The sequence below is a fragment of the Lagenorhynchus albirostris genome, chromosome 4, assembly GCF_949774975.1.
Source record: "Lagenorhynchus albirostris chromosome 4, mLagAlb1.1, whole genome shotgun sequence".
Lineage (NCBI taxonomy): Eukaryota > Metazoa > Chordata > Mammalia > Artiodactyla > Delphinidae > Lagenorhynchus > Lagenorhynchus albirostris.
In genome coordinates, this window is record NC_083098.1 from 118995635 (window position 1) to 119008516 (window position 12882).

Sequence of the window (12882 nt, forward strand, 5' to 3'; positions counted from 1 at the left end):
GGCCTCTCACTGCTGTGGCCTCTCCCGTTGCAGAGCACAGGCTCCGGACACACAGGCTCAACAGCCACGGCTCACGGGCCCAGCAGCTCCACAGCATGTGGGATCTTCCCGGACTGGGGCACGAACCCGTGTCCCCTGCTTCGGCAGGCGAACTCTCAACCACTGCGCCACCAGGGAAGCCCCACTGATCTCTTTATTGTCTCCATCTTTTTGACTCTTCCAAAATGTCAAACAGGTGGCATCATACAGTGTGTAGCCCTTTCAGATTCATTTCTTTCACTTAATATTGATAATATGCATTTAAGCTTCCTCCCTATTTTTCCATGGTTTCATAGCTTCTTTCTTTTTAGCACTGTGTAATATTCCACTGCCCACAGATTATCTGGTACATGAAAGAAATCTTGGTGCTTCCAAGTTTTGGCAATGACAAATAAAGCTACTATAAACATCCTCATTCAGGACTTTTTTTTTTAATTAATTTTTTATTAGTCATCCATTCTATGCACATCAGTGTATACATGTCAATACCAATCTCCCAATTCATCACACCACAACCCCAACACCTTGCCGCTTTCCCCACTTGGTGTCCATACGTTTTTTCTCTATTTCTGTGTCTCAATTTCTGCTCTGCAAATGGGTTCATGTGTACCATTTTCTACGTTCCACACATATGCGTTAATATACGATATTTGTTTCTCTCTTTCTGACTTACTTAACTCTGTATGACAGTTTCTAGATGCATCCACGTCTAAAAATGACCCAATTTCGTTCCTGTTTATGGCTGAGTAATATTCCATTGTATACATGTACCCCAACTTCTTTATCCATTTGTCTGTCGATGGGCATTTAGGTTGCTTCCATGACCTGGCTATTGTAAGTAGTGCTGCAATGAACACTGGGTTGCATGTGTCTTTTTGAATTATGGTTTTCTCAAGGTATATGCCAAGTAGTAGGATTGCTGGGTCATATGGTAATTCTATTTTTAGTTCTTTAAGGAACCTCCATACTGTTCTCCATAGTGGCTGTATCAATTTACATTCCCACCAACAGTGCAAGAGGGTTCCCTTTTCTCCACACCCTCTCCAGCATTTGTTGTTTATAGATTTTCTGATGATGCCATTCTAACTGGTGTGGGGTGATACCTCATTGTAGTTCTAATTTGCATTTCTCTAATAATTAGTTATGTTGAGCAGCTTTTCATGTACTTCCTGGCCATCTGTATGTCTTCTTTGGAGAAATACCTATTTAGCTCTTCTGCCCATTTTTGGATTTGGTTGTTTTTTTTAATATTGAGCTGCATGAGCTGTTTATATATTTTGGAGATTAATCCTTTGTCCATTGATTCCTTTGCAAATATTTTCTCCCATTGTGAGAGTTGTCTTTTCATCTTGTTTATGGTTTCCTTTGCTGTGCAAAAGCTTTTAAGTTTCATTAGGTCCCATTTATTTCTTTCTGTTTTTATTTCCATTACTCTAGGAGGTGGATCAAAAAAGATATTCCTGTGATTTATGTCAAAGAGTTTTCTTCCTACGTTTTTCTCTAAGAGTTTTATAGTGTGCGGTCTTACATTTAGGTCTCTAATCCATTTTGAGTTTATTTTTCTGTATGGTATTAGGGAGTGTTCTAATTTCATTCTTTTACATGTAGCTGTCCAGTTTTCCCAGCACCACTTATTGAAGAGACTGTCTTTTCTCCATTGTATAACCTTGCCTCCTTTGTCATAGATTAGTTAACCATAGGTGTGTGGGTTTCTCTCTGGGCTTTCTATCCTGTTCCATTGATCTATATTTCTGTTTTTGTGCCAGTACCATACTGTCTTGATTACTGTAGCTTTGTAGTATAGTCTGAAGTCAGGGAGTCTGATTCCTCCAGCTCCACTGTTTTCCCTCAAGACTGCTCTGGCTACTCGGGGTCTTTTGTGTCTCCATACAAATTTTAAGACTTTTTGTTCTAGTTCTGTAAAAAATGCCATTGGTAATTTGATAGGGATTGCATTGAATCTGTAGATTGCTTTTGGTAGTATACTCATTTTCACAATGTTGATTCTTCCAATCCAAGAACATGGTATATTTCTCCATCTGTTTGTGTCATCTTTAATTTCTTTCATCAGTGTCTTACACTTTTCTGCATACAGGAATTTTGTCTCCCTAGGTAGGTTTATTCCTAGGCATTTTACTCTTTTTGTTGCAATGTTAAATGGGAGTGTTTCCTTAATTCCTCTTTCAGATCTTTCATCATTAGAGGAATGCAAGATATTTCTGTGCATTAATTTTGTATCCTGCAACTTTACCAAATTCATTGATTAACTCTAGTAGTTTTCTGGTGGCATCATTAGGATTCTCTATGTATAGTATCATGTCATCTGCAAACAGTGACAGTTTTACTTTTCTTTTCCAGTTTGTATTCCTTTTTTTAATTTTTGCTTCTCTGATTGCCATGGCTAGGACTTCCAAAACTATGTTGAATACTAGTGGTGAGAGTGGACATCCTTGTCTTGTTCCTGATCTTAGAGGAAATGCTTTCAGTTTTTCACCATTAAGAATGATGTTTACTGCGGGTTTATTGTATATGGCCTTTATTATGTTAAAGTAGCTTCCTTCTACGCCCACTTTCTGGAGAGTTTTTATGATAAATGGGTGTTGAATTTTGTCAAAAGCTTCTTCTGCATCTATTGAGATGATCATATGGGTTTTGTTCTTCAATTTGTTAATATGGTGTATCACATTGATTGATTTGCATATATTGAAGAATCCTTGCATCTCTGGGATAAACCCCACTTGATCATGGTGTATGATCCTTTTAATATGTTGTTGGATTCTGTTTGCTAGTGTTTTCTTGAGGATTTTTTCATCTATATTCATCAGTGATATTGGTCTGTAATTTTCTGTTTTTGTACTCTTTGGTTTTGGTATCAGGGTGATGGTGGCCTCATAGAATGAGTTTGGGTGTTTTCCTTCCTCTGCAACATTTTAGAAGAGTTTGAGAAGAATGGGTGTTAGCTCTTCTTTAAATGTTTGATAGAATTCACCTGTGAAGCCAACTGGTCCTGGACTTTTGTTTGTTAGAAGACTTTTAATCACAGTTTCAATTTCATTACTTGTGATTGGTCTGTTCCTATTTTCTGTTTCTTCCTGTTCAGTCTTGGAAGGCTATACGTTTCTAAGAATTTGTCCATTTCTTGAAGGTTGCGCATTTTATAGGAACAGAGTTGCTTGTAGTAGCCTCTTAAGATGCTTTGTATTTCTGTCGTGTCTGTTGTAACTTCTCCTTTTTCATTTCTAATTTTATTGATTTGAATCCTCTCCCTCTCTTTCTTGATGAGTCTGGCTAATGGTTTATCAATTCTGTTTACCTTCTCAAAGAACCAGCTTTTAGTTTTACTGATCTTTGCTATTGTTTTCTTTGTTTCTATTTCATTTATTTCTGCTCCAATCTTTATGATTTCTTTCCTTCTGCTAACTTTGGGTTTTGTTTGTTCTTCTTTCTCTAGTTGCTTTAGGTGTAACGTTAGATTATTTGAGATTTTTCTTGTTTCTTGAGGTCGGCTTGTATAGCTATAAACTTCCCTCTTAAAACTGCTTTTGCTGCATTCCATAGGTTTTGGATCGTTGTGTTTTCATTGTCATTTGTCTCTAGGTATATTTTGATTTCCTCTGTGATTTCTTCAGTGATCTCCTGGTTATTTAATAATGTATTGTTTAGCCTCCATGTGTTTGTGTTTTTTACGTTTTTTTCCCTGTAATTCATTTCTAATCTCATAGCGTTGTGGTCAGAAAAGATGCTTGATATGATTTCAGTTTTGTTAAATTTACTGAGGTTTGATTTGTGACCCAAGATGTGATCTATCCTGGAGAATGTTCCATGCACACTTGAGGAGAGAGTGTAATCTGCTGGTTTTGGATGGAATGTTCTAAAAATACCAATTAAATCTATCTGGTCTGTTGTGCCATTTAAAGCTTGTGTTTCCTTATTTTCTGTTTGGATGATCTGTCCATTGGTGTAAGTGAGTGTTAAAGTCCCCCACTATTACTGTGTTACTGTTAATTTCCTCTTTTAGAGCTGTTAGCAGTTTCCTTACGTATTGAGGTGCTCCTATGTTGGGTGCATATATATTTATAATTGTTCTATATTCTTCTTGGAGTCATCCCTTGATCATTACGTAGTGTCCTTCCTTATCTCTTGTAATATTCTTTATTTTAAAGTCTATTTTATTTGATATGACTATTGCTACTTCAGCTTTCTTTTGATTTCCATTTGCATGGAATATCTTTTTCCAACCCCTCACTTTCAGTCTGTATGTGTCCCTAGATCTGAAGTGGGTCTCTTATAGACAGCATATATATGGGTCTTGTTTTTGTATCCATTCAGCAAGCCTGTGTCTTTTGGTTGGAGCATTTAACCCATTCACGTTTAAGGTCATTATCGATATGTATGTTCCTATGACCATTTTCTTAATTGTTTTGGGTCTGTTTTTGTAGATCCTTTTCTTCTCTTGTGTTTCCCACTTAGAGAAGTTCCTTTAGCATTTGCTGTAGAGCTGGTTTGGTGGTGTTGAATTCTTTTAGCTTTTGCTTCTCTGTAAAGCTTTTGATTTCTCCATCAAATCTGAATGAGATCCTTACTGGGCAGAGTAATCTTGGTTGTAGGTTCTTCCCTTTCATCACTCTATCATGCCACTCCCTTCTGGCTTGTAGAGTTTCTGCTGAGAAATCCTCTGTTAACCTTATGTTAACCTTATGGGAGTTCCCTTGTATGTTATTTGTCGTTTTTCCCTTGCTGCTTTCAATAATGTTTTTGTCTTTAATTTTTGCCAATTTGATTACTATGTGTCTCGGCATGTTTCTCCTTGGGTTTATCATGTATGGGACTCTCTGTGCTTCTTGGACTGGGTGGCTATTTCTTTCCCCATGTTACAGAAGTTTTCAACTATAATCTCTTAAAATATTTTCTCAGGTCCTTTCTCTCTCTCTTCTCCTTCTGGGTCCCCTATAATGCGAATGTTGTTGCATTTAATGTTGTCCCAGAGGTCTCTTAAGCTGTCTTCATTTCTTTTCATTCTTTTTTCTTTATTCTTTTCCACAGCAGTGAATTCTACCATTCTGTCTTCCAGGTCACTTATTCGTTCTTCTGCCTCAGTTATTCTGCTATTGATTCCTTCTAGTGTATTTTTCATTTCAGTTATTGTATTGTTCATCTGTTTGTTTGTTCTTTATTTCTTCTAGATCTTTGTTAAACATTTCTTTCCTCTTCTCAATCTTTGCCTCCATTCTTTTTCCAAGGTCCTGGATCATCTTCACTATCATTATTCTGAATTCTTTTTCTGGAAGATTGCCTATCTCAATTTCATTTGGTTGTTTTTCTGGGGTTTTATCTTGTTCCTTCAGCTGGTACACAGCCCTCTACCTTTTCATCTTGTCTATCTTTGTGTGAATGTGGGTTTTGTCCCACAGGCTGCAGGACTGTAGTTCTTCTTGCTTCTGCTGTCTGCCCTCTGGTGGATGAGGCTATGTAAGAGGCTTGTTGAAGGTTCCTGATGGGAGGGACTGGTGGTGGATAGAGCTGTCTGTTGCTCTGGTGGGGAGAGTTCAATAAAACTTTAATCCACTTGTTTGCTGATGGGTGGGGCTGGGTTCCCTCCCTGTTGGTTGTTTGGCCTGAGGCGACCCAATACTGGAGCCTACCCAGGCTCTTTGGTGGAGCTAATGGCAGACTCAGGGAGGGCTCACGACAAGGAGTACTTCCCAGACTTCTGCTGCCAGTGTCCTTGTCCTTTGGTGAGCCACAGTTGCCCCCTGCCTCTGCAGGAGACCCTCCAACACTAGCAGGTAGGTCTGGTTCAGTCTCCTATGGGGTCACTGCTCCTTCCCCTGGATCCCAATGTGCACACTACTTTGTGTGTGTCCTCCAAGAGTGGAGTCTCTGTTTCCCCCAGTCCTGTCGAAGTCCTGCAATCAAATCCCTCTGCCTTCAAAGTCTGATTCTCTAGGAATTCCTCCTCCTGTTGTCAGACCCCCAGGTTGGGAAGCCTGATGTGGGGCTCAGAACCTTTACTCCAGTGGGTGACTTCTGTGGTATAAGTGTTCTCCAGTTTGCGAGTCACCCACCCAGCAGTTATGGGATTTGATTTTATTGTGATAGCGTCCCTCCTACCATCTCATTGTGGCTTCTCCTTTGTCTTTGCATGTGGGGTATCTTTTTTGGTGAGTTCCAGTGTCTTCCTGTCGATGACTGTTCAGCAGTTAGTTGTGATTCCGGTGTTCTCGAAAGAGGGAGCAGAGCATGTCCTTCTATCCTGCCATCTTGAACCAACCTCAGGACATGTTTTAAACTCCTTTGGGTAAACACAAAGGAGCACAATTCTTGGGCCATATGTTGAGTATGTTTAGTTTTGTAAGAAACTGCCAAACTATCCTCCAAAATGGCTGTACCAGCTTGCATTCCCCCCAGCAATGTATGGGAATTCCTATTGCTCCACATCCTCACCAGCATTTGGTGTTGTCAGTGTTTTGGATTTTGGCATTGTAGTAGGTGTGCTGTGGTACCTCTTTGTTATTTTAATTTGCATCTCCTTGATGACATATGATGTGAAGCATCTTTTCATATACATACTTGATATCTGTATATCTTCTTTGGTGAGGTGTCTTGTTTAGGTCTTTGGCCCATTTTTTAATCAGGTTGTTTCCTTTCTTCTTGTTGAGTTTTAAGAGTTCTTTGTATATTTTGTATAACTGTTGTTTATGAGATGGACCTTCTACAAATATTTCCTCTCAGTCTGCGGCTTATCTTCTCATTCTCTTGACATTGTCTTTTAGAGAGCAAAAGTTTTAATGAAGCCTAGCTTATCACTTATTTCTTTCATAGATTATGCCTTTGGTGGTAAAGCTAAGAAGTCATCTTCATATCCAAAGTCATCTAGATTTTCCCCTATGTTATCTTCCAGGAGTTTTATAGTTTTGTGTTTTACATTTAGGTATGTGATCAATTTTGAGTCCATATTTGTGAAGGGTGTTAGGTCTGTGTCTAGATTTATTTTTTTGCAGATGGATGTCCAGTTATTCCAGCATCATTCATTGAAGATACTGTCTTTGCTCCATTGTATTGCCTTTACTCCTTTGTCGAAGATCAGTTGACTATATTTATGTGGGTCTATTTCTGGGCTCTCTATTGTCTTGTACTGATCTATTTTTCTATTGTTTTGTTAATACCGCATTGTCTTGATTACTGTAGCTTTACAGTAAGTCTTGAAGTCAGATATTATCAATCTTCCAATATTGTTTTTCTCCTTCAATATTGTGATGGCTACTTGGGGTTATACATGCTTAGAATTGGGGAATAAAAACTCTATACTTGGTTTGATTTATAAATTATGTCATGGCATAAAAATAATATCCTAGATACTTAGAGATGTAGCTTATCAAGATTTGGCTTATCAAGATGCCTCCCTCTCAAGAAAATTTTGAGTCATTGTATTTTAGACTCTGGAAGTAGAATAGTTAATATATCAAAGGGTAGTGTGGGTAGCAATGGATAGAAAAGCAAATGGAAAACACATATCTAAGGGCTCTTTAGATGAGAAAAAAATCACATGCCTTATTTCTTCAAAGACGAATTACACAAAGCGAGATAAATACATAGATACACAAATATTAAGAAGACAATATATGTTCTAAGTAGAAAAAAGTAATATTTAAAAAATATACTGTACATTATGTACAGTATATTTTATTTATATATTATTTATTTATAAATTATTACATTATTTATAGTCACTGAAATTACTTAGTGAGTTATGCGGTATTCTTTTCCTTTACATATGAGTCTCAGAGACATGAAGTGATTTGTCCAAGACCATGCAGAACTGGGATTCCAATTAGACTTACCTGGCTCCAAAGCCCACCTTCTTTGTACTATGTCATGTATCATAGTTTTTGTGTTTTTTCAAATGAAAAATTTTCACTGAATTTTTTTTATTTTAATAGCTCACTATATACGTCCAGCCAGAGCAAAAGCACACAGCTGAATATGCTGCAAATATAACTAAAAGTGTGTTTGATTATTTTGAAGACTACTTCGCTATGGATTATGCTCTTCCTAAATTAGGTGAGAACAATATTTTATTTTCTTGTTTTTAATATTGCTTTTGTTTTCACTTAAGTTAACTCATTTCCTCCAGCTTTAGCATCCTTAGTTAATGGTCATCCCTTAGTCTTTTCATCATATGCTTATACTATGTATCTAATACTTACTAGATGCTGAAAGATTCTTTCTGGATTCCTCTAAGAATAATGTCTATACTCTGTTCTTACCTGATGAATGTATAGTATTTTATTTCCAAATAAAGACTGAAGTATATACATAAAACTGCAGACATTGATAATGATGGAACCAGAAAGAGCAACCTAGATCAGCTGATTTCAAAATTAGTACCCATCCCAATAGCTTACATTAATAAATAATAGGGATAAATAATGCTGTCAGAGTCCCATGTACTTCCAGTCTTTCCACTGTTGTACAAGACTAATTCTAGATTCTTCAGCAGTTAAAATGAACTGGTGCTCCTTCCATAAGTATTTTTTCTAATAAGGAGGATGTGGGGAACATGTTTTCTTTTTAAAATAAAAATAGTGCTATAATCAAAATGGTATGGATATGACACTTCTATCAACAGCAGAAATGCTTTAGTAGTAAGCTTGAGTGGTATTAGCAAAGACTTTAAATGTAACACCCATATAGATGTCTGTAGGGATGAAATGAAGGCAACAAGAAAACCAACAATCGACTTCTCTATTTCTGTTTCTTCCCTTACTTTAATAAATTACCAATGCAAAGCAACTGGAATGTCAAATTCTCTACATGGGAATGTCTGTGGCTCTGAGCAACTTTGTGGATGCTCCGGGTTTTTTTCTTTTTTTTTTTTTATTGCTTAACAAATATTAGAGAAGGAAACAGGAAGAGAAACAACTTTCCACAAAATCAGAATAACATCTAATAAAATGTTAATCACATTAATTTAAAAGCCTTTTTCTCTTTATCTCTCTTGTACCACCCATGATAACCTGGAAAGTGGAAATCTCACAAATTTATTTTTCTGTTCTCTTTTCTTCCTCCCTCTCTCCCATATTCTTCTTCTTCATACTTTTATATGCATTTTCAACTCTTTCAGAATTGACTCTTAGACTTTCCTCACAATTGATTACTGCATTTATCCACCCCCTAAATTAAACGCACTGGAGTTAATTAATTATAATGTCAATACTCACCAAAGAAATGAGGTTTAAAAAAATTCCTTTTGTTCATGGGCTAGGTACAAATTACACTCTGTAACATTATGGAGAATACTGGCCCTTGGGGGAAATATTTCTCCAAACTTTAAGAGGTACTCTGTGACAAAATAACCAAACCTAAGAATGAAAATAACACTAAAAGTAAACTACTGCTGTAATTCTGACCTCCATTTAAGATGTATCCATTTTCATTCTTTTTATAAAAAGCTTTAAGAATCTTTATTTTAACCATAAAGAAAGGACCTTTTCTTTATGTTAGATGAAAATTTAATTTATTTTCATTTATGTGCCTAATTTAAATTATATGTAATAATAAATCCCATGCTTATTATAGTTCATTAACTGGAGAAGCTGCATTCTGTCCACCAATCCAACTGAAACTTTTCTGTTTTGGGATTTAACATAGAACTGATCAACTCTGCCTCTTTCTGTCAGATAGCATGTCTACCATTATAGGTCCCAGCAAAAATAAGTACTAGAAAGTCTAGATTGAATTCAACATTTTAGACCTGGAAGGGAATTTCCAGAGAATATAGTCAATTCCATGTTGATCCAACTAATTTAATACATACATACAAGTGGATGGTAAGCTATTCAATTAGTAGGGAATCTGGTTGACCACAAATTATACAGAATTAGGGAAAAAGTGGAATTTTGTGTTCTCTAATAATCTGTTTCCTTGGACAGAAATATATTTCTACACACTTGGAAGCTCTGTACTTCTAAGACCTCATTTGAAAACTTCATTCTCTTATTCCTTACAGCATACCCCCCCAAACAGAAGATTGGTATTATCTAAGTGAAAGTCATGGGGAAAAAAAGCAAATAAAAATGAAATACAGAAAGGAACAAAAGACATAAAATTATAGAAGACTTGAACAGAGCATTGCCAATAGTATTCTTAAAAAATAAAAGACACATTGATATCTGGAGCCAACAGGAAGAGTTCCATGGATATTCTGAGTGCATTAAAGACTGAAAAGTTTACACAAATAGATGATTGTTTTTCACTCTGAGAAATTATTTTTAGTCTTTTAAAAAACGTTCACCTGAAGAACTTAATTTGGTAAGAAGTGTTATGAACAAAATGGAAAGAATGTATTTCTCACTGGACTCTTTTTCCATAGATAAAATCGCTATTCCAGATTTTGGCACTGGGGCTATGGAGAACTGGGGACTCATCACTTACAGAGAAACAAACCTGCTTTATGACCCTAATGAATCAGCCTCATCAAACCAACAGAGGGTGGCCACTGTGGTTGCCCATGAACTTGTGCATCAGGTATAGAATCTTAGCACCAACTTAGCTTATTTTAAAAAGTGGCTTAAGACCATAGGAATGATTGAAATTATAACTTAGCAAATAAAAAGTAGCCAACCCAGAAAATCCTGCTTGAAAGTCTTTCTTACTGCTAATAAACATTTTACCATAAAGAAACTTTTAAGACACATTGTTCTGCCTTTAGTAAATACACAAGGTTTTCCTATAACTTTAAATATTCCCAGTACTACCAAAATGAAGACAATAAGGAGAATTTCAGATCACTTAAAAACCAGGAGAAATAAAGCAGGAAATAAATGCTAAGTATGACGTCTGCCACTTTTGTGTCAAGTGACAAAATTTGTATGAACAAATGAATGTACTGAAATTTTCTAGGCCTTTCTACCAAAGGCATGAGAATTTAACCCTCTTTCTTGCTTATAATTTCAGTGGTTTGGAAATACTGTGACCATGGAATGGTGGGAAGACTTGTGGTTAAACGAAGGGTTTGCTTCCTTCTTTGAGTTCCTGGGAGTAGACCATGCAGAAAAAGAGTGGCAAATGGTGAGCCCTAAACATATAAGTTCCAAATCTCTGTTTTCCTCATGTCAAGCTGATTGAAGCCTTTGGACTATGACAGTGGCCCTGAGTTTGGGGCCAAGTGCAGTATTGAATTGGGAATTCCATTGGGAGGCTGGGGTGGAACCAGCTGCGTCCACTGAACTACACCATGCTCAGAGCCTATGCCCAGGCCCTAGAGGGCAATTGACCACCACGAGCCAAGAATGTGGTTGGTAGAGTCATTCAACAACACGTGCCAGGGCAGGAAAAAAATATCTAGCTTAGACAATGCCAACTCTGTGTTCAAGAAATTATCTGTAGTGCTAACCCTTTGAAAAATGCCCAAGCCTAATTTTATAAATGACTTCCCTTACACAGGTTGCTGAAATGACACGGTAAAGAGATAAACGCATAAACTTAGTAGTTAGACTCAGGTTCAAATCTTGCACACATCATTTCTTAGATGCATTACAGGGAATGTGACCTCGAGCAAGTTACATATCCTGAGTCAGTTCTCTCCTCTATGAAAGAAGAACACTGTTCTCTGTATTGTAAGCTTAAAAGCTTCCAAAATGTACATGTAATTACTATTATTATTCTGTGTCTCTGGGGGGCCTGGAACAGAGGCTTCTATGAACTCTGAAGATATTTTTCCCAAAAAGCTACACCTGTTTTCATCTGTATTTAGGTGGTGTATTCTTATCAGTTTGTATATATAAAAGTATAAGTGTGTGGTTATGTGAAAGTAGCATTGCAGGAGGTTGTGTACTGTATAGACTACTGCCCTCCACTGGATACAGTAAGAAGAGTGTTAGATGCTCACAGCCCTTGCCGTTTTCACAACCTGCTTTAAAAAGTGAAAAAAGTTAAACTGGTGAACGCAAAGTCCACCAATTTAAATGTAAATCTCATTCAAAACACCCTCACAGAAACACCCACAATAATGTTTGAGCAAATACCTCGGCATCATGGCCCCATCAATCAATGTGACATAAAATTAACCATCCCAAATATCGAAAATTTAAAAGACTGATAATACCAAATGTAGGTAAATTTGTGGAGCAATTTCAAGTCACATACATTGCTGGTAGACATGATACAGTCACCCTTGAAAATAGTGTGACCACTTCTTATAAGTTAAACATACATTTATCATATAATCCAGCAATCCTACTCCAAGAGACATGAAAACACTTGTCCACACAAAACCTGCATGTAAATGCACATAATGGGAATATTCATAATAGCCAACTGCTAGAAACAACTCAAATTTATAAATAAATTGTAGCATATTGATACAATAGAATACTACTCAACAGTAGAAGGAGCAAATTACTGGTAAAGTAACATTGTGGATGAATCTCTAAAGCATTTGCTATGTGGAAAAAGGCATCTGTGAATGACTACATACTGAATGAGTCCATTTATTTGACATTATAGAAAAGACAAAACTATAGGAATAAAATATATATCACTGGTTGTCAGGGACTAAGGTGAAAGGAGGAGACAGACTGAAAAAGGATTCAAGGGAACTTTTGGGGGTAAGAAATTTTTCCATATCTTGACTATCATTGTAGTTAAGATTGTTTATATCTGTCAAAACTCATCAAACTGTCTACTTTAAGAGGGTAAATTTTAATAATGTAAATTATATTTCAAAAAACTTTTAAAAATGGACCAAGAAAAGCATTAATTAAATTATAAAATTAATTAAACAATTAACTTCTAATAAATGTCTTCAGGTTATAAAAACTGAAATTACTGAAAAAATGTTCA

General features: G+C 36.5%; 1 protein-coding gene across 1 annotated transcript in view; it reads left to right on the plus strand.

Annotated features, from left to right (window-relative positions):
• ENPEP (glutamyl aminopeptidase) overlaps positions 1-12882 on the plus strand; it is a 95730-nt gene that overhangs the window by 34230 nt on the left and 48618 nt on the right. Inside the window, exons 4-6 of the mRNA XM_060148597.1 lie at positions 7980-8100; positions 10412-10566; positions 10996-11109. Of these exons, the coding sequence (XP_060004580.1) occupies positions 7980-8100; positions 10412-10566; positions 10996-11109 (390 nt within the window). The remainder of the gene's footprint in view (positions 1-7979; positions 8101-10411; positions 10567-10995; positions 11110-12882) is intronic.